The sequence below is a fragment of the Loxodonta africana genome, chromosome X, assembly GCF_030014295.1.
Source record: "Loxodonta africana isolate mLoxAfr1 chromosome X, mLoxAfr1.hap2, whole genome shotgun sequence".
Classification (NCBI taxonomy): Eukaryota; Metazoa; Chordata; class Mammalia; order Proboscidea; family Elephantidae; genus Loxodonta; species Loxodonta africana.
In genome coordinates, this window is record NC_087369.1 from 177,437,536 (window position 1) to 177,463,214 (window position 25,679).

Here is a 25,679-nt window from a genome sequence, read left to right on the forward strand (position 1 = left end):
TGTCTTGTTGCTTTAACCCTCATGTACTTTTAAAGAAAATATATTGTGTTTTTGGTGAAGGATTATAAGCAGTTTAGGTTCCCATTCAACAATTGCTACACAGATTACTTGGGGACATTCTTCACAATGTGTGAATATTCTCATCTTTTGTTAGCTGCTGTTCAGTCAGTTCTGGCTCATAGTGACCCTGTGTACAACAGACTGAAAACAGCGCCCAGTCCTGCGCCATCCTCACAATCATTACACTTGAGCCCGTTTTAGCACCCACTGTCAATCCATTGCTTTGAGGGTCTTTTTTTTTTTTCGCTGGCCCTCTAATTTACCAAGCATGACTTCCTCCAGGGACCAGTCCCTCTTGATAATGTGTCCACAGTATGTGAGATAAAGTCTCATCGGCCTTGCCTCTGAGGAGCACTCTGGCTGTGCTTCTTCCAAGACAGGTTTGTTCATTCTTGTGGCAGTCCACAGCATATTCATTATTCACCAACACCATAATTCAAAGGCATCAGTTGTTTGGTCTTATCATCCAGCTTTCCCATGCCATTGAGGCAATTGAAAACACCTTTGCTTCGGTCAGGTGCGCCTTAGTCTTCAAGGTGACACCTTTGCTTTTCAACACTTTAAAGACATCTTTTTACAGCAGATTTGCCTGACGCAATGTGTCCTCTTTATTTCTTGACTGCTGCTTCTATGGGCATAGATTGTGGATCCAGGTAAACTCTGAAATCCTGGACAAATTCAGTCTTTCCTCTGTTTATCATGACATTGCTTATTGGTCTTGTGAGGTTTTTGTTCTCTTTATGTTGAGGTGTAATTCGTACTGAAGGCTGTAGCCTGTTATTTCCCTAATCCCAATTATCACGTACAGTGTGGTCTGAGTTCTGTGTTGCCACTGCCACAAAGTTTTGTTCTGGTACATCTTATTGTTACATGATTTGCTGTTACTCTACTTGCAGATACTCAGTGTTACATATAAGAATATTGATAATAAAAGGTAATAAAAATTAAAAAGAAATTAGGTATTCAATTCATGTCAGAACGGAACCCAGTCATAAGTTGGGGACTATGTTTCCATTTTGATGGTTCTGCTTCCGTTAAACCCTCATGTACTTTTAAAAGGATGTCTTAGGGAGAAGGAATGTTGTAATTCTTAATAATTAAAGTTTACTTACTAAGTTTTTTTGTACTCCTGGTGTGCTTTCTAATTGGTGGTGATCTCAAACTAGCAGCAGAGCAAAAATTAGGTTCCGTCTACTCCGTTCTGACTCATGGTGCAACAGAACGAGCACTGTCTGGTTCTGCGCCATCCACACAATGATCGAGCCCATTGTTGCAGCCACGTTGTGAATCCACCTTGAGGGGCTTCCTCTTTTCCGCTGACCCTGTACTTTCCCAAGCATGATGTCCTCCAGGGACTGGTCCCTCCCGATAACATGTCCAAAGTACATGACGTGAAGTCTTGCCATCCTCACTTCCAAGAAGCATTCTAGCTGTGCTTCCAGGATGGATTTGTTCCTTCTTCTGGCAGTCCGTGGTATATTCAGTATTCTTCACCAACACTGTAATCTGAAGGCGTAAGTTCTGTCTTCCTTATTCACTGTCCAGCTTTCACATGGCATTTGAGGTGATTGAAGATACCACGGTTTGCGTCAGGTGCGCCTTAGTCTTCTAGGTGACATCTTTGCTCTCCAACACTTTGAAGAGGTCCTTTGCAGCAGATTTGCCCAATGCAATGCGTCTTTTGATTTCTTGACTGCTGCTTCCATGGCTGTTGATTGTGGATCCAAGTAAAATGAAATCCTTGACAACTTCAATCTTTTCTCCGTTTATCATGATGTTGCTCAATGGTCCAGTTGTGACGATTTTTGTTTTCTTCATGTTTAGGTGTAATCCATACTGATGGCTGTGGTCTTTGATCTTCATTAGTAAATGCTTCAGGTCCTCTTCACTTTCAGCAAACAAGGTGGTGTCATCTGCATAATGCAGGTTGTTAATGAGTCTTCCTCCAATCTTGATGCCCCGTTCTTCTTCATATAGTCCAACTTCTTGGATTATTTGTTCAGCATACAGATTGAATAAGTGCGGTGAAAGAATACAACCCTGACACACACCTTTCCTGACTTTAAACCAATCAGTATCCCCTTGTTCTGTCTGAACAACTGCCTCTTGATCTATGTAAAGGTTCCTCATGAGCACAATGCAGTGTTCTGGAATTCCCATCCTTTGCAGTGTTATCCATAGTTTGTTATGATACACACAGTCGAATGCTTTTGCATAGTCAATAAAACACAGGTAAACATCCTTCTGGTATTCTCTGCTTTCAGCCAGGATCCATCTGACATCAGCAATGGTATCCCTGGTTCCACGTCCTCTTCTGAATCCGGCTCAAATTTGTGGCAGTTACCTGTCGATACACTGCTGCAACCCTTTTTGAACTACCTTAGCCAGTTTTAACTCATAATGTAATACTAATATTTGATAATTTCTGCATTCTGTTGGATTGCCTTAGGAAGTGTCATGTATGTAGCTCTCTTTCAGTCAGTTGGCCAGATAATGGTCTTCCAGTTTTCTTTTCATAGATGAGTGAGCACTTCCACTGTTGTATCTGTTTGTTGAAACATCTCAACTGGCATTCCATCAGTTCCTGGAGCCTCTTCGCCAATGTCTTCAGTGCAGCTTGGACTTCTTCCTTCAGTGCCATTGGTTCTAGATCATACGCTACCTCCTGAAATGATCGTTGACTAATTTTCTTTTTCATACAATGACTGTATATTCCTTCCATTTTCTTTTAATACTTCCTATGTCATTCAGTATCAGTCAGTATTTTCCCCATAAAATTCTTCAGTATTGCAACTTGAGGCTTGAATTTATTCTTCAGCTATTTCAGCTTGAGAAATGCTGAGCATATTCTTCCCTTTTGGTTTTCTAACTCCAGGTCTTTGCACATGTTATGACACCTTGTCACCTCCAGCCGCCCTTTGAAATCTTCTGTTCATCTCTTTGACTTCATCATTTCTTTTCACTTTAGTTACTTGATGTTCAAGAGCAAGTTTCAGAGTCTTCTGACATCCATTTTGATCTTTCCTGTCTTCTTAATGACCTTTTGCTTTCTTCACATGTCCTTGATGTCATTCTGCAATTGTCTGGTCTTCTGTCATCAGCATTCAATGTGTCAAATCTATTCTTGGGATGCTCTCTAAATTCAGGTGGGATGTACTCAAGGTCATATAAGAAATCCAGGGTCCTTTATTTCCTAGTTAATGTTTTTCCTTTATGCTTAGTTGGCTTCACAGTCTCTGATTCTGTTTCTCACAACATTCAACTTCGGACCGATCACCCTGACACGGGATCAAATACTCTGCTATCTTAAAGCTGTTAAGTAGATAATGGAGGGATATCATCACAAATTCAGTGGTCTGTCCAAAATAATCAAGAGGAGAAAGGTTTTATGTAGCAAAGGAAGGGCTGTTGGGCCTCGCAGGGTAGGTGCAGAGAATATGGACCCACACTCTGACTTGACTCACTTCCCAGCCGAGTTCTTGGGGTCCTGACATCTCAGGCGCCAGCAGCTGGGTCTTCTGACTTGGCTGCTTGTTTCTTACAGAACATGAATGCAAAGGACGGGTTTTTCTAGGGCACAAACGTTTATAATTTTTGTGGTTGCATCTTAGCTTTCCAGGGCTAATGTGATACTCAACAGCAGGAACAGAAGTGTCCGTGCTGTGACACTTTAATCTGGGCTACCTCACACATAGGTGGTGTGAAAGCCGTGTGTTCTGAGAATAAGAGGAAGCTAAAAGAGTGGCTGTCAAGAGGAAGAAAGGAGATCTGAGAAACATGTCACCACCAGGGCCAGTACAAAGGGAATTGAGGATCAGAGTTCAGAGTAATCTCCCCATGAAGCAGAAATTAAACAGCCTTGTTACACAGATACACATACCCGCTATAATGAAACCGGTTCCTCCTAACCACAGACAGGAGGCTGGTTTAGTCTGATCTCTGGATTCTAGGATTCTGTTCCAGCCTTAACCCAGGAGAGACATACTGTGTTAATGCTGTTGTCCAGTCAGCTTAAATGAAGAGGGTCACCATTTACCTTTCCAAAAGCTTGTGCAGGGGAAACCAACAAGTTACAAGGTCACTGGCATTTTAACAGCACATTTTTATTGCTTTTGAAGGTTTCCCTATAGCAGACATCCTATTGTACAGGTTTCATTTTGGCATTTTAGAAGGTTCCTGTTCCCAGTGTAACGGAAGGTGAAAGAGCACAGGCTTTAGAAAAACAGGGTTCACTGCTATCCTCACTGTGCACAATTTGATGAGTGGCTGCATTCTCATAGTACTTCTGGCCCCCAAGAGATCCTTTTGAAATCCAGACCAATGGGGCCCCATCTATCAGGAAAATCAAATAGTCCAGCCCTTCAGGAGCCTGAACAAGAAGACTGAATCCTACTGGCCTAATTAGGATAACTGCTAGGAGCTGGAAGCTGACAGATAAAGCTAGTTGGAGTGACCCTGTTTGTCTTAGAGCAAGAGAAATGGAGTTCCAAATGCCAGAGAGGGGTGTGATGGTGCGCAGATCAGGGGCACACAGTGGTTTACTGCATTCTGCAAGCTTAGTACACCCAGGAGACAGGCACCCACTGTGGAGAGCTGCATGCCTGGTCAAAGGCTTCTTGCAATTTCTTGAGGGTCTCATCAACACCATTATTGACCAGCGAGAGGTCAAAGTAGTGAGCATACTGGCTGCGGATGGCCTCAGAGTCCTTCTGCAGCTGCTGCAGGGCTTCAGTCTGCAGAGGAGAGAGAAAGCACTATAGTGAAATAGGGCTTCCCAGCTGCCCTAGTGACTGGGAAGGGGCTGAACTTCCTGGTGCAGCAACCTAAGCCTTCTGAAGGTGAGAGCTGGGGCAAAAGAAACCACCGAACCGGTGGGGGTAGGAAGTCAGTATTAATATACACTTTCTGGGCATTGAAGCAGCATGGGGAAAGGGGGCCGGGTTTACTGCTTGAGAAAGCCCACTGCAAGAACTTTGAAGCCACAGCCATTCCTCATGTCTGAAGTTAGAGGGACTGTCAATCGCTATGACTTCTATAGAGGTTAATTTGGTTATATCTATCAAAATTATTAGGAAACCCTGGTGGCATAGTGGTTAAGTGCTACGGCTGCTAACCAAAGGGTCGGCAGTTCAAATCTCCCAGGCGCTCCTTGGAAACTCTATGGGGCAGTTCTACTCCGTCCTATAGAGTCGCTATGAGTCGGAATCCACTTGATGGCACTGGGTTTTTGGGTTTTATCAAAATTATAAATGCATACACTCTTGGACCCAGTAACCCTACTTGTGGGAATGTATTCTCCAGATTACGACTGCAGTATTGTTTATGATAGGAAGTTTTAAAACAACCCAAATAAATAATGACATATCCCAAACCAAAACACCCATAGCCGTCACGTCAATTCTGATTCATAGCAACCCTATAGGTACACAGTAGAACTGCCCCATAGGGTTTCCAGGGAGTGGCTGGTGGATCTGAACTGCTGACCTTTTGGTAAGCAGCTGAGCTCTTAACCACTGCACCACCAGGGCACCTTATGACATTCTGCGATTATAAAAAGACTGCGGAACTGCTCTACATGCTGACAGGTTAAATGAAAAAACAAGGTGTCGAATAAAGAACATTTGGAGGATACATTAAACACACTTAACAGTGATTACTTGGTGGGCAGGGTTGACTGTGGAGCAGGAAAGAACTGGGTAGTGGGGGACAAAGGGAGGAAGATTTGCAATGCATTCCTTTTCATTTGTTTTGAATGACTCACTGCAAACCTGGACCCCTTTCTCTCTGTCCTTTCCCCTGCTGGTCCCACCCAAGCCTCATAACACTGAAGTGTCAGGATTTGCTTCACTGTCCACCTCTAAGCACCCCCAGAACAATGATTGTGTTGAACTGATTCTATCCCCCATCACCTAGCATGGGCACTGGCCAAGCTAGTTGTTCATGTCTGCTGAATAAATAAAACGCACATGCTGCCCTTTGGCTTCTTGGCCTTGAAGGAAGAAGGACAGCAGTAGCCAGGAGACTCATGAGAAATGTGACCACAAGCTAGAGCTGAGCCCCAGCCCCCACATACTCTCCTTCCCACCTGAGGGCCCTGGTCAGTAGGTGCGATGAACACAATGAATGGTGAAAGTTCTGCCGTCCGAACAATCTTCAGGGTCTAGAAAAAAGAGGAAAGGGGAGGAAGGAAGAAGTATCTTAAGCAACCCTAAGCTCTCAGAAGATTCCCACAAGCTTCGCTTTTCAGCCCTACCTTTCCCACCCCTTGCGTGGCCAAGCCCATCCACTCCTACCTTTTCATGCCTACTAACCTGGGGCTCAATGTCAAGGATGGCAATTTTGTCCTGCTTATGAATCTGATGTACTGTTTCAAATTTGGTACCAAACATGTTGCCCTGGTAGCTGCCAAACTCCAAAAATTCATTGGCAGAGATATTCTTTGTCATCTCCTCAGTCGAGATGAAGTGGTAGTCCTTCCCATCTTCCTCACTCTTCTTGGGTGGCCGTGTTGTATCTGTGTACAAGAACCCAAATGCCCTGATGTACCTGGGTCCTTACCGTATCTCAAAGGCTTGGACCATAGTGTCCGTATTGAAAACCTAGCTGCCTCTGATGCAGAGGGTTTATTAGATGGTTTATCCCATGGGATCCTGAAGGTCTGATGCTCAGAGGTGATGCATCCCAGGAGATCCACGTTAAAATGCTCTTAAAAGCCACAGCACCTTCTATTACTCAAATAGTTGTCCTTTAAGTAAATTAAGCTCCAGATATCATAGCTTGAGAGTATGGAAACACAATACTCCCAACTTCCTCCTAGTAGACCTCCTTTCATCTTCCATTGAACACCTCCTTTGTCTTCTGTATCATCAACTTGTCTCTCTCAATGGGCTCCTTCACCTCAATCTATAACCACACATGAGTCTCCTTCTGTGTTATAAAACAACGACCCTCCTTTGACCTTATTACTCTTTCTCTCCCTTCTTATTCAAGCTTCTTGAATGAGGATCATGTATTGGTTATTTCTGCTTCCCCCACTCACTCCTCAACCCAGGGCCTTCTGCTTTCTGATCCCACTCTCAGTGGCCCATGAGTAAAATAGCAAAACAGAGAGGCAAAGAATCAAAAAATATGAATCTTATCAGGTTTTAGAATCCAGTTTTCTTCTTGGATTAGCAGCATCTCTCTCTGGGAATATATACAACTCTGCTATACAAATTCACTTCGGGGAATGGAGGTGTGATCTCATTTCCCACCTGATCACTGGCCCTATTCTTTTCTATATCTAAGACTAATACTGAGATTGTTTACACCTTTCCTAAATACTGCTTTGGTTTAGATGTTTCACGAAAATTAGAGGCATCCTAAATGCCAAACAATAGTGGGAGAGCTAAGTAAATTATAGTACATCCATTCAATGCTCTATAAAATAGTTCTCAAAAATGAATTAGGCAGACAGTATAGGAACATGGATAAAAATATGTTTATTACAGCTTATTATGTAGGCAAACAGCATAGAAGAGAATGAAAAAAACAACACTAGTTATTTTGTTAGTTGGAGAGACTATGGGTGAAAAATGCTTACCTTTGTAATCTTTCCAACTTCTGTTTTTTTAATAGTCAAACATTTAAAATAAAGTAATCAGAACAAGATCACTATGGTATCTCAGACTGAGTGGGGTGCTAAATGATGAGACACCCATTACTCCAGGCCCCCAGGAGCTACTTACATGGGGCAGGGTACACAAACTTCTCTGGATTCTGGCTGAGCAGGGCATTCTTAATGTGGCTGCGACCCACCCCACTGGCTCCTGTGAAGGGAGAAAAGAAAAGGGAGAGAAGCCAGGTTGCTATGATTCTGATGAAAGCTCCCATCTCCTTCTCCAAAAACAATGGTGGAAATGGGAGTAGGAAAGGGGCTGCCAAGTAGCTTCAGAACATTTTTTTTTAATCTGGGCTTTTTTGGGGGCTACTCAGAGCATTTTATGTTCATTTTCTAAGGATATTAGCTTTACTGAGCTCTCCAAAATTCATGGAGCTGAATTTAAGGCGGAGCCAACACTATATACCTACCTCAAGATGGGGTTCTCACAAGGACCCAGAGAATTCTTTATACCTACTCTGGTGGGATCCAAGAGACCTCACTTCTCTTCTTCCTCCCTGCCTTTTTTTTTTGTTTTTTGGGCTGGGGGGAGGCACATAAAGCAGGTGGAAAAACAAGGACAGAAATATTCTCTTTAACTAGCAAAGCAATGTGGAGGGTGATGAGAAATACCTATCAGCACCAGGGTCTTCCTCTTGAATGCAGGGAGTCGAACAACTTCTTCATAGGAAACAACATCCAACTGGTCAAAAACTACAGATACAGAAAACCAAGTAATTATACTTCTGCTGTCTTGACCAAAAGCTACCATGAACACAGAAATGCTTTTACGTACATATGTTTTTCAATTTATTATAATAATATCTACATGTAAAAAACGCTTTTGCAAGATGCTTGGTGTATATATGAATTTGTGGACTTGCAATGCAGAATTACTAAAAAGAAGCTTTTAGGGGATTTCTTTAAAACAAAAGCATAAGGAACAAGCTTTTTAATGTACTAAATACATAAATAAAATCTTTATATTTTGTTCAGAGTGCCAATGAATGTTTATTTGAACAAAGAGCTTTGCTGCTATAAGTCTACAGCTTCTCTTTCCGTATTTAGGCAGTCTAACTAGCCATATCTATCTACAGTCTCTCCATAGGGAGAGAGAAAGCAAATGGAGGAAAACGTTAACAGTTGCTGACACGTAGAGGTGAAGTGTATTCTTGTAACTTTTCTATACATTTAAAATTATTTCAAAATAAAGGGTTTTGAAAAAGCTAAAATAAATCAAGAAAACACTAACGATGGCATTGAGGCTCCCCATGATCTGGCCTGAGTTCTTGTCCCACTTCCTCTCTCCCACCATTGACACTCCAGCCATGTCTACTTCCTTGTTACGCTGTTTGCTCCAACAGAATGGTAGATCATTCATTTTTTAATCTGAAATCTACTTGAACCCATTTATAATTTTAATTTATTGTGCTTCCAACCGTGGTAGGTAAAAAACAAATCCAGAATTAGTTCTCAGGAAAACATACTAATCTCTGGGGTTCCTCAAACCTTGCAGCTGGGTCATGCCGATGGTGCTGACAAACTGAACAAAGCCCGAGCATAGAGAAAAGGTATGGAAGGCCGTTTGGTTGGTTATCCGAGGGATAAGGAGAATGAGCAGGTACAGGAAGATCACTAGCTTTTGTTCATATCTACTGACATTGTTCCACTGATTTCAGCCAGTGTCAAACTTTGTTTCTGGTTAAAAACTAACTAAATTACTAAGATTATGAAAACAGAAAACCTGAAGGCAAGAGAAGATGCCCAAATACAGCAGTGTCAATAGTTCAAAATGATCCAACGAGGAATCACATTGACAGGAAGACCCAAAATACTCCGTTAAGTATGAACCATAGACCCAGCAGCAGATCCTTGACATTCATGAACAATGTTTTCTGAGATCTTTACAATTTCCCAAATTCTCAACTACTACTGTAACATACAGCTTTTCCTCTAAAATGACATAAAGTAGAAATTAAAGACTTTCTGTAGATTATACGTCCCACTGAATACTGTACCCAGGGGTAGTATCTCCCATTTTCTGCAGGTTAAAGAGATTGGAAAACACACTAACATTTGCTGCCAGGAGCCTGGAGAGGGAAGACACTCAGAAAGCTTACTTGAGCTGTGCTTTGCCAGATACTTGTCTTTGTACTTCTTCTTCTTCCCAAAGGGACTGCAACTTGGGGCTTCACTTGGAGCTGACTGAGCCATACTTGCCACTCGCCTAGTAGGAAAAAGATGACAGTGATCAGAGGATCCACAGTGTTGGAGGCAGGTTAGAGCCCCAGGGTCTTTTGTCTGTCCTGTGACTGTGGCTCTGGGAACCCCCTTTCCTTTGTACACTAAACATCTAGGATTGGTCACCTTCCTCCCTTCCATTCCTGTCACCTGTGAAATCAAATTCAGTCTCCCACAGGGTCTCCATCTTCATGTTCCTGAAGCAAACATTAAGTCAAATGAGGTTTTCTCTGCTACTGACTACTATGAAAACAGAAAAGGGTGCACCATCAGCCATCCCTGTGCCCCAGTAGCTTCTCTTTGCAGTAACCCCTGTAGACGATGATGAGAGCTGTGCAGTAAAGGATTAACCTTGCCTAAAGGTTAAAGGTAGGTTTGGCCCTTGTTCCTGGGAAATGACCTTGAACCCCTCACAACGTCCTGCCCAGTAAGAGAGTTTTTGTTTACCTGGGACCTTGGTCTACCCCAGATAGTCTACACCAACAATGGGACTTATGGCGGGGCATGGCAGATAGTTAACAAAGTAAGCACCATCCATAGAACTACACGGGAGAGGACAACCAGATGCTCTCCTGAATGCTGCCCTTGTGCCTCTTCCCTTTGCTGATTTTAGTCTGTGTGCAGGAACGCTTTTCCTTTCCTACTGCATCAACTTATTAGCACACAAACGTACAAACTAATCTCTCCCGTTTTAAAAAATGAACCCAAACCAAGCCACCACTTCTTGACACTGCTTTGCCCTGTGGCTAATATATCCTTTCTCCCCCTCTTTAGAGAAAAACCTCAAAAGGACTATCTATACTCCTCCTATCTCTTGAACCTGCTCCATTCTGGCCTCTGCCCACACCCCACTAAGTGGCTGTAGTTCCTGGTCCCTGCTCTGTCCTCCCCGGATGGCCCCTCAGTGGCCTCCAACCAGCCGGGTGCTCACAGCCCCAATACCCTGGGTTCTCCAGATGCTGGCTCTCCAGATCCTCCTCTTTCTCGCTCTCACTCTCAGTATCCTCTGTGTGCGTGCGTGTGTGTGTGTGTGTGTGTATCTGTCTCTGTGTGCGTTTCTCTCTCTCTCTCTCTCAGACTGTCATCTGTCTGTCCATCTCTGTCTGTCTCTTTCTCTCTGTGTGTCTCAACTCCATCAGATCCTCTCCCCACCTACCATCTCTCTCTCTCATTTCAGGATAGTAAGGACCAGATACTAATGAAGTACTATACAGACTCCTTTATCTATAAGTCATTGCTGACCCACTTATGCCCATTATGTCAGGGAGACTAAGGGGAGAAACAGAAGCCATACACAAGATAACAGAATTTTGAAGATAAGTGATTATTTGTGGCAGGCACATGCTCCCTCCATTTGCAAATTCCACCCATATAAAAGCAGCTCACCATTCCTGCAACTCAGGGGAAGGAATCAATCCTGCTGACTCCTTGGAGGAACCTTCTACCCGCCCCTGCCACCAGTTGCTATCATCCTTGTTGATGATCTGAATGATGTCCCCAGTAACAAACTTCAGTCCTGCTTCCTTGCAAGGGATCAGATTGTCCTTTTTGGGATCATAGTCAAACTGTGCTCTCATAAACATCTGAAAAAAGAAGGCAAAACTGAACTGCAGATGGTCCTGCTGCAAATAAATAGGGTCAGGATTGAAAGACAAATCATTTCCTCCAATTTTCTCAGAGTCTCATTCTCCAGAATTAGTTGCAAACTTGAAATACTCTCAGCAGGCACCAACTTGGTCTTGGCAAGCAAAGAGCTCAAAAGCACTGGGGTTCCCCCATCAGCCATGGGCTCCACCTGAATGCAATCAAGAAATGAGTACAGATGAGGATGATGATGGATAAGGGCCTAAGCCAGTTCTTCGTGCTCATGAAGTCTCAGAGGAACACTATGGGAGATACCACAGGCCACTAGCATGTTACACTTGGGAGATCTTCCCTAGAGAACAGTTTGCAATATGAATATACCAAAAATCTTCAAAGACTAATACCGCTTGGCCCCACCTTCTACTTTAAGGCATTTCTCTGATATAAATAAAAACAGAGCTGTCAATAAAGATATGTGTTATATTTTTGAGGCTGAAATATTGAAAACAACCTAATTTTCCAAGAATGGGGAATTGGTTAAGTTATGACCATCTACTGGATATATTACCATGTAACTATACAAATCAATTTGTAGAAGAATATTGAATGCCCTTGAAAAGTACTGCCAATATAACATGAAATGAGAATATCATTAAACAAGACCACCTGGTATGCTTGAAATTTTAAAAATATAAGTATTTATGCATAGGAAAAAAGGACTGGAAGAAAGTATACCAAAATTTAACAATGGTTAGTTCTGGCAGTGAGTTTAGGAGTGTTTTTTATTCTCTTAATACTTCCCATATTTTCTAAAATAAAAATATTATTTCATAATGAGAAAAAATGCTTTAAGCACTCCATCCAAATAACCATTTTTCATAGGAAAATAATTTGAACCCAGTTGTGGCTTCGGAATAAAACATTCCCTAGTTCCATGATTTAAAAAAAAAATTACTGTTGATGTAAAAGGTTAAATATATCTTTACATTCCCATATATCCATGACTTTACTGACTTAAAAGATTATAAATCAATGCTTACCACAAATAATTAAAAAAACCTCAAAGGATATGGACAAGTAGAACAAAATGATTAAAAACTTAACCTAATGGCTAAGGACAGAACACATGCAGGATACACTTTTTTTCTTTCAACCACACACAAAACATTTACCAAATTTGACCATACACTGGGCCATAAAGCAAAACCCAACAAAATGCAAAGGATTAGAATCATACAGTTTGGTCTCTGACAATAGCGCGATTCGGGTAGAAAGCAATTAAAGATGCTTTAGGTAGCGCTTAGAAGAAAATTTACAGAATTAAATTAAAGAAAGGCTAAAAATCAACAATCCAAAATTCCAACTCAATAATCTAGATACAGGGTAGCAAACTCAACCCAAAGGGAGAAAGGAAGAAATAATAAAGAGGTGAAATAGAAAATAAATTTAGAGTTGAGGACTGACAAAAAGTCAAAATTGGCTCTTTGAAAAGATTAATGAAATTAAGAAGCCCCTTGCGAGATTGAGGAGCCCTGGTGGTACAGTGGTTAAGAGCTACAACTGCTAACCAAAAGATCAGCAGTTCGAATCCACCCGGCGCTCCTTGGAAACCCTATAGGGCAGTTCTACTCTGTTCTATAGAGTCACTATGAGTTGGAATTGACTGGATGGCAATGAGTTTTCTGTTTGTTTGTTTGTTTTAGCAAGGTTGATTAGGAAAATAAAATACAATTTGCAAGTAGAGATCCTAGAAATATTAAAAAAAGGTTATAAGAGATTATAAATGATTTCACACCAATCCATTTGACAAATTCCTTGAAAAATGCAACTTACTTAAAATACAAATCCATTATTGAAAACCCTCCCTCAAACAGAGACACACACGCCCTGGTGGCTTCCCTGGTAAATTTTTCCAAACATTAAGTATTTGAAAAAACAAGGCTAATGTTATATAAACGCTTACAGATTATAAGACATGACACTTCTCAACTACGATACCAAAATCTGACAAGAATATTACCATCTCTCTCAGCAACAGAGATACAAAAATCCTAAACAAAACATTAGCAAATCAAATACAATTTATAAAAAGGATAATAAATCACAACCAACTGGGACCTAGTCTAGCAATGCAAGAAAATTTAATATTTAAAGATCAATGATTGGACTGGGGCCAAGATGGCTGACTAGGTAGACGCTACCTCGGATCCCTCTTGCAACAAAGACTCAAAAAAACAAGTGAATCGATCACATACATGACAATCTACAAACCCTGAACAACAAACACAGATTTAAAGAGTTGACCTGAGTGACAGAGACGGAGAACGAACAACTACGGGGAAGCAGCGACTGTTTTCGGAGCCTGGAGCCAGCGTCCCAGTCAGGTAACCTTGGCGCCGGGCTTAGGACTGGGCCCAGGGGAGCTGAACACAACATCTTGTGAGGGCGCAAACATGGGGCACAGCCCTACCCCCCTGAACTGACCCCAGGAGGGGGCCCAGCCAGTCCACGCGGGCGGCGTGGCGACGCAGCTGGTGGGAGGAGAAGTCCCTGGGAGGCAGTGACTGGTTTTGGAGCTGGGAGTGCAGCATCCCAGCAGGGGAACCTTGGCGCCGGGCTTTGGACTGGGCACAGGGGAGCTGAACACGGCATCCTGTCACGGGGCAAACACAGGGCGCAGCCCTACTCCCCTGAACTAGCCCCAGGAGGGGGCCCAGCCGGTCCGCGGAGACAGCACGGCAACACGGCTGGCGGGACGAGAAGTCCCCGGGAAGCAGCGACTGATTTTGGAGCCGGGAGTGCAGCGTCCCAGCAGGGGAACCTTGACACTGGGCTTTGGACTGGCAGCGGAGGATCTGACCACGGCTTCAGCGGGCTAGACCCTCGGTGACAATCTCCACACAGCCAGCACACATAGACGACACGCCCCTCGGGAATCTCAGATAAAATGGTCATCCCAAGCAAGATAAGCAACTTTGGCTATATTCCGGGCTGCTACTCTCTCCTGTTTTTCTGAATCCTCCCCTCCCCTTCCCAGGCGGCTTCACTAACATTGCAATTTCCTGAGCCAGAGGGAGAACGGCTCCGGCTCTGCAGCTTTGCTTTTCCCTTTTTTTTTTTTTTGGTCTGTTCCTAACCCATTCTTCCGGCCTGAGAGAAGCAACCACAAAAAACCCAGGGACCAAAAATCCTTCCCTAATTGGACTAAAAACACAGAACCAGCTCCAGCCAAGCATATATGCTCCAAATCTCGGGCTTTCATCCTTACAGGGAACAAGGTGGCTGTTATAATGCAAAGGCAGTTCTGATAGGGATCTGACTGCATTTTTTTAGTAGATTTACTGGAAAAACAAGTTTCCCAGGTCTGATATCTCTGCTTATTCAACAGAGCCCTAACTGACCCACAACAGGGGACTGAAGGCTGAAGCTCCCCCCAGACCACCTAGCCTCTTGCCTTAGGGGTCTAAGGAGGGTGACACCTACCAATCAGTAGAAGTACTTGCATTGGGGACCTAAGGTACAGCTGCAGTGCCCTCCCACCAAGGTGCTATAGGAATAGAGACACACCTACCTCACTGACACTTGGGGGAAGCCTGTCAGCATCCTGCCCCCCCGGAGAGTGAACCCCAGCTGCTAATAGAATCTGGTGCACACAGCTTTCACCACTACTTCTTGAGGTGGATAGGTGTTAGGGTGCAGCACACACTTGATGACCCAAAATCAGATTCTACTCAAGCATAGTGAATAGACTCAGGCATATATATCTGGCAACAGCCCAAACCAGCTGGTAATAGGTCATAAGTCAGTCAAGGGCTACAACAAACAAGACAGCACAATCTAGTAGCCCATCCACGTATATTGAAAGAAAAGAAAACAAGATAAGACTCAGTGAGCAATTATAGAATAAATCACTACTATATCTTTTTTTTTTTATGTCTTAGTGATGGCTCGGAGACAGCAGTCGGTATCAAACCACATAAAGAAGCAGACCATGAAAGCTTCTATAACCCCCCAAACAAAAGAATCAAAATCTTTCCCAAATGAAGATACAATCCTGGAATTATCAGATACAGAATATAAAAAACTAACTTAAAGAATGCTTCAAGACATCAGGGATGACCTCAGAAATGAAATAAGGCAAACTGCAGAAAAAGCCAAGGAACACACTGATAAATCAGTTGAAGAACTCAAAAAGATTATTCAAGAACATAGTGGAAAAATTAATAAGTTGCAAGAATCCATAGAGAGACAGCATGCAGAAATCCAAAAGATTAACAATAAAATTACAGAATTAGACAATGCAATAGGAAGTCAGAGGAGCAGACTCGAGCAATTAGAATGCAGAGTGGGAAATCTGGAGGACCAGGGAATTAACACCAACATAGCTGAAAATAAATCAGACAAAAGAATTAAAAAAAATGAAGAAACCCTAAGAATCATGTGGGACTCTATCAAGAAGGATAACTTGCGTGTGATTGGAGTCCCAGAACAGGGAGGGAGGACAGTAAACACAGAGAAAATAGTTGAAGATCTGCTGACATAAAACTTCCCTGACATCATGAAAGACGAAAGGATATCTATCCAAGATGCTCATTGAACCCCATTTAAAATTGATCCAAAAAGAAAAACACCAAGACATATTATCATCAAACTCACCAAAACCAAAGATAAAGAGAAAATTTTAAAAGCAGCCAGGGACAAAAGAAAGGTCTCCTTCAAGGGAGAAATCAATAAGTTCAGACTACTCAGCAGAAACCATGCAGGCAAGAAGGCAATGGGATGACATATACAGAGCAGTGAAGGAGAAAAACTGCCAGCCAAGGATCATATATCCAGCAAAACTCTCTCTCAAATATGAAGGCGAAATTAAGATATTTACAGATAAACACAAGCTTAGAGAATTTGCAAAAACCAAACCAAAGATACAAGAAATACTAAAGGAAATTGTTTGGTCAGAAAACCAATAATATCAGATACCAGCACAACACAAGGTCACAGAACAGAACATCCTGATATCAACTCAAATACGGAAATCACAAAAACAAATTAAGATTAATTTAAAAAAAAAAAGCTCAAAACAGGGAATCGTTGAAGTCAATATGTAAAAGATCACAATAATCAGAAAGAGGGACTAAATACAGGAGCCATAGAACTGCCATATGGAGAGGGATACAAGGCGATATAGGACAAGTTAGGTTTTTACTTAGAAAAATAGAGGTAAATATTAAGGTAACCACAAAGAGGTATAACAACTCCATAACTCAAAATAAAAGCCAAGAAAAACGTAACGACTCAACAAACATAAAGTCAAATACTATGAAAATGAGGATCTCACAATTTACAAAGAAAAACGTCTCAGCACAAAAAAGTAAGTGGAAAAATGAAATTGTCAACAACACACATAAAAAGGCATCAAAATGACAACACTAAAAAGTTACTTATCTATAATTACGCTGAATGTAAATGGACTAAATGCACCAACAAAGAGACAGAGAGTCTCGGACTGGATAAAGAAACACGATCCGTCTATATGCTGCCTACAAGAGACACACCTTAGACTTAGAGACACAAACAAACTAAAACTCAAAGGATGGAAAAAAATATATCAAGCAAACAATAAGCAAAAAAGGAGTAGCAATATTAATTTCTGACAAAATAGACTTTAAACTTAAATCTACCACAAAGGATAAACAAGGACACTACATAATGATAAAAGGGACAATTGATCAGGAAGACATAACCATATTAAATATTTATGCACCCAATGACAGGGCTGCAAGATACATAAATCAAATTTTAACAGAATTGAAAACTGAGATAGACACCTCCACAGTTATAGTAGGAGACTTCAACACACCACTTTCGGAGAAGGACAGGACATCCACTAAGAAGCTCAACAGAGACACGGAAGACCTAATTACAACAATCAACCAACTTGACCTCATTGACTTATAAAGAACTCTCCACCCAACGGCTGCAAAGTATACTTTTTTTTCTAGCGCGCATGGAACATTCTCTAGAATAGACCACATATTAGGTCATAAAACAAACCTTTGCAGAATCCAAAACATCGAAATATTACAAAGCATCTTCTCAGACCACAAGGCAATAAAACTAGAAATCAATAACAGAAAAACTAGTGAAAAGAAATCAAATACTTGGAAAATGAACAATACCCTCCTGAAAAAAGACTGGGTTATAGAAGACATTAAGGAGGGAATAAGGAAATTCATAGAATGCAACGAGAATGAAAATACTTCCTATCAAAACCTCTGGGACACAGCAAAAGCAGTGCTCAGAGGCCAATTTATATCGATAAATGCACACATACAAAAAGAAGAAAGAGCCAAAATCAGAGAACTGTCCCGACAACTTGAACAAATAGAAAGTGAGCAACAAAAGAATCCATCAGGCATCAGAAGAAAACAAATAATAAAAATTAGAGCTGAACTAAATGAATTATAGAACAGAAAAACAATTGAAAGAATTAACAAAGCCAAAAGCTGGTTCTTTGAAAAAATTAACAAAATTGATAAACCATTGGCCAGACTGACTAAAGAAATACAGGAAAGGAAACAAATAACCCGAATAAGAAACGAGAAGGGCCACATCACAACAGACCCAACTGGAATTAAAAGAATCATATCAGATTATTATGAAAAATTGTACTCTAACAAATTTGCAAACCTAGAAGAAATGGATGAATTCCTGGAAAAATACTACCTACCTAAACTAACACAATCAGAACTAGAACAACTAAATAGACCCATAACAAAAAAAGAGATTGAAACGGTAATCAAAAAACTCCCAACAAAAAAAAAGCCCTGGCCCGGATGGCTATACTGCAGAGTTCTACCAATCTTTCAGAGAAGAGGTAACACCACTACTACTAAAGGTATTTCAAAGCATAGAAATGACGGAATACTACCCAACTCATTCTATGAAGCCACCATCTCCCTGATACCAAAACCAGGTAAAGACATCACAAAAAAAGAAAATTACAGACCTATATCCCTCATGAACATAGATGCAAAAATCCTCAACAGAATTCTAGCCAATAGAATTCAACAACATATCAAAAAAATAATTCACCACGACCAAGTGGGATTTATACCAGGTATGCAAGGCTGGTTTAATATTAGAAAACCCATTAATGTAATCCACCATATAAATAAAACAAAAGACAAAAACCACATGATCTTATCAATTGATGCAGAAAAGGCATTTGACAAAGTCCAACACCCATTCATGATAAAAACTCTCACCAAAATAGGAATTGAAGGAAAATTCCTCAACATAATAAAGGGCATCTGTGCAAAGCCAACAGCCAACATCACTCTAAACGGAGACAGCCTGAAAGCATTTCCCTTGAGAACGGGAACCAGACAAGGATGCCCTTTATCACCGCTCTTATTCAACATTGTGCTAGAAGTCCTAGCCAGAGCAATTAGGCTAGACAAAGAAATAAAGGGCATCCAGATTGGCAAAGAGGAAGTAAAATTATCTCTATTTGCAGATGACATGATCTTATACACAGAAAATCCCAACGAATCCTCCAGAAAACTACTGAAACTAATAGAAGAGTTTGGCAGAGTCTCAGGTTATAAGATAAACATACAAAAATCACTTGGATTCCTCTACATCAACAAAAAGAACATCGAAGAGGAAATCACCAAATCAATACCATTCACAGTAGCCCCCAAGAAGATAAAATACTTAGGAATAAACCTTACCAAAGATGTAAAAGACCTATACAAAGAAAACTACAAAGTACTACTACAAGAAACTAAAAAGAACCTACTTAAGTGGAAAAACATACCTTGCTCATGGATAGGAAGACCTAACATAGTAAAAATGTCTATTCTACCAAAAGCCATCTATACATACAATGCACTTCCGATCGAAATTGCAATGAGATTTTTTAATGTGATGGAGAAACAAATCACCAACTTCATATGGAAGGGAAAGAAGCCTCGGATAACCAAAGCATTACTGAAAAAGAAGAAGAAAGTGGGAGGCCTCACTCTACCTGATTTCAGAACCTATTATACAGCCACAGTAGTCAAAACAGCCTGGTACTGGTACAGCAACAGACACATAGACCAGTGGAACAGAATTGAGAACCCAGATATAAATCCATCCACATAGGAGCAGCTGATATTTGACAAAGGCCCAGTGTCAGATAATTGGGGAAAAGATAATCTTTTTAACAAATGGTGCTGGCATAACTGGATATCCATTTGCAAAAAAATGAAACAGGACCCATACCTCACACCATGCACAAAAACTAACTCCACGTGGATCAAAGACCTAAACATAAAGACTAAAACAATAAAGATCATGGAAGAAAAAATAGGGACAACGTTAGGAGCCCTAATACAAGGCATAAACAGAATACAAAACATTACCAAAAATGACCAAGAGAAACCAGATAACTGGGAGCTCCTAAAAATCAAACACCTATGCTCATCTAAAGACTTCACCAAAAGAGTAAAAAGACCACCTACAGACTGGGAAAGAATTTTCAGCTATGACATCTCTGACCAGCGCCTGATCTCTAAAATCTATATGATTTTGTCAAAACTCAACCACAAAAAGACAAACAACCCAATCAAGAAGTGGGCAAAGGATATGAACAGGCACTTCACTAAAGAAGATATTCAGGCAGCTAACAGATACATGAGAAAATGCTCTCGATCATTAGCCATTAGAGAAATGCAAATTAAAACTATGATGACATTCCATCTCACTCCAACAAGGCTGGCACTAATCCAAAAAACACAAAATAATAAATGTTGGAGAGGCTGCGGAGAGATTGGAACTCTCATACACTGCTGGTGGGAATGTAAAATGGTACAACCACTTTGGAAATCTATCTGGCGTTATCTTAAACAGTTAGAAATAGAACTACCATACAACCCAGAAATCCCACTCCTAGGAATATACCCTAGAGAAACAAGAGCCTTCACACAAACAGATATATGCACACCCATGTTTATTGCAGCTCTGTTTACAATAGCAAAAAGCTGGAAGCAACCAAGGTGTCCATCAACGGATGAATGGTTAAATAAATTGTGGTATATTCACACAATGGAATACTACGCATCGATAAAGAACAGTGACGAATCTGTGAAACATTTCATAACATGGAGGAACCTGGAAGGCATTGTGCTGAGCGAAATTAGTCAGAGGCAAAAGGACAAATATTGTCTAAGACCACTATTATAAGATCTTGAGAAACAGTATAAACTGAGAAGAACACATACTTTTGTGGTTACGAGGGGGGGAGGGAGGGAGGGTGGGAGAGGGGTTTTTTACTGATTAATTAGTAGATAAGAACTGCTTTAGGTGAAGGGAAGGACAACACTCAATACATGGAAGGTCAGCTCAACTGGACTGGACCAAAAGCAAAGAAGTTTCCGGGATAAAATGAATGCTTCAAAGGTCAGCGGAGCAAGGGCGGGGGTTTGGGGACCATGGTTTAAGGGGACTTCTAAGTCAATTGGCAAAATAATTCTATTATGAAAACATTCTGCATCCCATTTGAGAGAGTGGCGTCTGCTGTCTTAAACGCTAGCAAACGGCCGTCTAAGATGCATCAGTTGGTCTCAACCCACCTGGAGCAAAGGAGAATGAAGAACACCAAGGTCACACGATAACTAAGAGCCCAAGAGACAGAAAGGGCCACATGAACCGGAAACCTACATCATCCTGAGACCAGAAGAACTAGTTGGTGCCCAGCCACAACCGATGACTGCCCTGACAGGGAGCACAACAGAGAACCCCTGAGGGAGCAGGAGATCAGTGGGATGCAGACCCCAAATTCTCACAAAAAGACCAGACTTAATAGTCTGACTGAGACTAGAGGAATCCCGGCGGTCATGGTCCCCAAATCTTCTGTTGGCCCAGGACAGGAACCATTCCCAAAGACAACTCATCAGACATGAAAGGGACTGGACAGTGGGTGGGAGGGAGATGCTGATGAAGAGTGAGCTAATTATATCAGGTGGACACTTGAGACTGTGTTGGCATCTCCTGTCTGGAGGGGGGATGGGAAGACAGAGAGAGTTGGAAGCTGGCAAAATCGTCACGAAAGGAGAGACTGGAAGGGCTAACTCATTAGGGGGAAAGCAAGTGGGAGTACGGAGTAAGGTGTATATAAACTTATATGTGACAGTCTGACTTGATTTGTAAACGTTCACTTGAAGCTCAATAAAAGTTAATAAAAAAAAGTTAAAAAAAAAGATCAATGATTTCACTACACCAACAGAAGAATGGAGAAAATCATATGATCTTCTTAATAAATGCAAAGAAAGCATTTCATAAAATTCAAAATTCTTAGCGAATGTAGAATAGAAGGGAACCTCTTTAATCTGATGAAGAATATTTACAAGAGATGTATAGCCAGTACCATACTTCATGGTGAAATATTCAAAGGTTTCCCTTCAAGACTGAGAAACAGACAAGGATGTCTGCTATCAGCACTTCTACTGTAATATTGTGAAGATGTCAATTCTACCCAAGTTGATCTACTAACATAGGACTAAATAGTCCAATGAAACAGAATACAGAGTTCAGAAACACACCTACCCATATGATTTACATCAAAGGTGATGCAGCAGGGCAACAGCAACAGGGCAGTTTGGAACGTCTCACAGTATCACCTAAAGATGAACATATGCATACCCTACAACTCAGCAATTCCAAGTCCAGGTGTATATTATTGTTTGTTGATGTCAAGTCAATTCTGACTCATGGAGACCCCATGTGTTACAGAGTAAAACTGCTCCATAGGGTTTTCTTGGCTATAACCTCAGCAGAAGCAGACCGCCAGGCCTTTTCTTCCGTGGTACCGCTGGGTGGGCTTAAACCACCAATCTTTAGGTTAGCAGTCCAACGCAAACCATTTGCGCCACCTAGGGACCTTTCCAGGTATATGCCCAACAGAAATGCATAATATGTGCACCAAATAACATACACAGAGGTTCACAGAAGCATTCTTTGTAAGAGCAAAACAGCTGGAAACCCAAAAGTCCATCAAGAATAGAAGGAATGAACGGGAATGAAACATCTATTGCTACGTGCAACATAGATGAATCACACTAAAGAATTCCATCCGGGGGTTCTTCAGTTACACGGGTGTGTTCAGTTTGCAAAAATGCATCTAATTTTATACTTATGAGTTGAGCACTTTGTTGTATATATGCTCACACACACAAAAATTTTGATGAAAAAGCTTACTTAAAAAGAAAATTATACCATCACACTACAAGTAACCTGTGATTGAAACTTCAAAGTTATCTTTTAAAAACGCTTCTTCTTCCACATTCATTTGCGTGCAGAGCTCTCCTCTACCAGAAGATGAGCTGTGGACCAAAATGTGCCCATTTCTCTTTATGTGACCTTCATTTTCTAGCACATCGATTTGTACAGGGTAGGCCCTCAATGAATTCTGAATAGGTGTTCAAAAGCCTCTCTCCCTTATTTTGGCATGATTAATCACTGGACTTCTTTATTATTGTTGTTAAAAAATTTTGTCAATTTGCTTGGTAAAAACTGGTATCTCAGACATATTTTAATTTTCACTTCTTTGGTGACTGGTAAGATTGAATATTTGTTGATATGGTCTATGACCATTTATATTTTTCTTTCTGTAAGCAATCTCTTCATTCCTTTTGCCCACTTCTTCTCTGAGAGTTGTGCTGATTCTTCACCATCTGTAGAATAAGGGGATTAGCCCTTCCTCTCGCGTGCATTATAGAGGCCAACCTTCTTTCTGACCAGTCCAGCACTACAATCATGTCATTGCCTAGCTGATTCACCACTGTCTGCACTGTTGTATGCCTGAAGGGAACTGGAATCAGCTGTATTTTTTTTTCAATTTCCATTTAAAAAATGTCTAGAAGGCACAAAAAACAAATAAAATGTGGAAGCCAGAAATCACTGCTATATACATACTGTCCCACTTTCTCACGTCTGATGTTTGGTGGTACAGAAAGCACCTGGCAAAGTATAATGGGACCCTGACTCAAGCAGCTACATGCTGTTACAGTTCTTCTATTGTGAATATCTAGAATGTAAAGTTAGACTCACATCTCTTTTAATTAAATCTCAAAGAACCACAATATAACACTGGGCCTGAATCCAGCCATTATCACAGCTGGCATGAAGCCACAATCAAAAAACAGCGCCACCTACCTGTAGTGCAGGAAGCCGGTTTTGCTGGTTGGGAATCACTTTTAATGAGATCATTCCTTTGGTTTCTTTCTATTAAAAAATGGGGGGGGGGCAGAAAACAAAATTGTTAGGAGCACTACCTGGGATGACTCTGGATTTCATGAAGTCATTTTTCCCCTCGAAAAGCCCCAGATGTTTTTACCAAACAGCCACCTTTACATTTTGAAATTTTATAGAACAGTTCCCCCTTCACTATTAGTCCATAAACCAGTGTAAAAAGAAGAAAAAGCTAATTATTTTCCCTCCTTCCCACCCTCAGCCACAAAAGTACCCAAATGAAGTATATAAAATGAAGTCTGGCATGAATACAACCACACCTTTCTCCAAGTCAAGAAAAGCATTTGCATATATAAACATATTTACACACACACACACACTTAAGTTTTTTGTTTTTTTAAACAAATATAGAATTAGGCCACATACATTACTCTATAACGTGGAGTAGATTCCAACTCACGGCAGCAGTGTTGTTGTCAGGCGCCATCTGAGTTGGTTCCGACCCATAGTGACACTATGTACAACAGAACGAAACACTGCCCAGTCCCGCGCCATCCTCACAATCGTTATGCTTCAGACCACTGTTGCAGCCACTGTGTCAATCCATGTAATTGAGGGTCTTTCTCTCTTTCACTAACCCTCTATTGTTCCAAGCATCATGTCCTGCTCCAGGGACTGGTCCCTCCTGACAAAATGTCCAAAGTATGTGAGACGAAGTCTCACCATACTTGCCTCTAATGAGCATTCCGGCTGTACTTCTTCCAAGAAACAGATTTGTTCCTTCTTCTGGCAGTCCACAGTATATTCAATATTCTTCACCAACACCATTATTCAAGGGTATCAATTCTTCTTTGGTCTTCCTTATTCATTGATCCAGCTTTCACATGCATATGAGGTGACTGAAAAGACCATGGCTTGAGTCAGGTGCACCTTAGTCCTCAAGGTGACAACTTTGGTTTTCAACACTTTAAACAGGTCTTTTGGAGCAAATTTGCCCAATGCAACTAGTCTTTTGATTTCTTGACTGCTGCTTCCATGGCTGTTGGTTGTGGATCCAAGCAAAATGAAATCCTTGACAACTTCAATACTTTCTCCATTTATCATGATATTGCTTATTGGTCCAGTTGTGAGGATTTTTGTTTTCTTTCTGTTGAGGTTTAATCCATATGGAAGGCTGTGGTCTTTGATCTTCATCAGGAATTGCTTCAAGTCCTCTTCACTTTCAGCAAGCAAGGTTGTGTCATCTGCATAATGCAGGTTGTTAATGAGTCTTCCTCCAATCCTGATGCCCCGTTCTTCTTCATATAGTCCAGCTTCTCATGTTATTTGCTCAGCATACAGATTAAATAGGTGTGGTGAAAGAATACAACCCTGACACACACCTTTCCTGACTTTAAACCAATCAGTATCCCCTTGTTCTGTCCAAACAACTGCCTCTTGCTCTATGTACAGCTTCCTCATGAGCACAATTCAATGGAATTCCCATTCTTCCCAACATTACCCATAGTTTGTTATGATTCACATAGTCGACTGCCTTTGCACAGTCAATGAAATACAGGTACACATCTTTCTGGTATTCTCTGCTTTCAGCCAAGATTCATCTGACATCGGCAATGATATCCCAGGTTCCACATCCTGGTCTGAAACCAGCCTGAATTTCTGGCAGTTCCCTGTCGATATACTGCTGCAGCTGTTTTTGAGTGATCTTCAGCAAAATTTTACTTGCGTGTGATTATTACTGATATTGTTCGATAATTTCTGCATTCTTTGGAATAGGCATAAGTATGGATCTCTTCCAGTCAGTTGGCCAGGAAGCTGTCTTCCACATTTTTTGGCATAGATGAGTGAGCACCTCCAGCACTGCATCTGTTTGTTGAAACATCTCAGTTGATATTCCATCAATTCCTGGAGCCTTGTTTTT

General features: G+C 41.2%; 1 protein-coding gene across 1 annotated transcript in view; it reads right to left on the minus strand.

The window, feature by feature from the left end:
• Positions 1–276: 276 nt before the first annotated feature.
• The window catches only part of MPP1 (MAGUK p55 scaffold protein 1), a 49,929-nt gene continuing 24,526 nt past the window's right edge, over positions 277–25,679 (minus strand). Inside the window, exons 5-12 of the mRNA XM_064277821.1 lie at positions 23,723–23,791; positions 11,327–11,523; positions 9,820–9,926; positions 8,333–8,413; positions 7,788–7,868; positions 6,372–6,574; positions 6,146–6,220; positions 277–4,793 (exon numbers count right to left, since the gene is read on the minus strand). Of these exons, the coding sequence (XP_064133891.1) occupies positions 4,617–4,793; positions 6,146–6,220; positions 6,372–6,574; positions 7,788–7,868; positions 8,333–8,413; positions 9,820–9,926; positions 11,327–11,523; positions 23,723–23,791 (990 nt within the window). The 3' untranslated portion in view covers positions 277–4,616. The remainder of the gene's footprint in view (positions 4,794–6,145; positions 6,221–6,371; positions 6,575–7,787; positions 7,869–8,332; positions 8,414–9,819; positions 9,927–11,326; positions 11,524–23,722; positions 23,792–25,679) is intronic.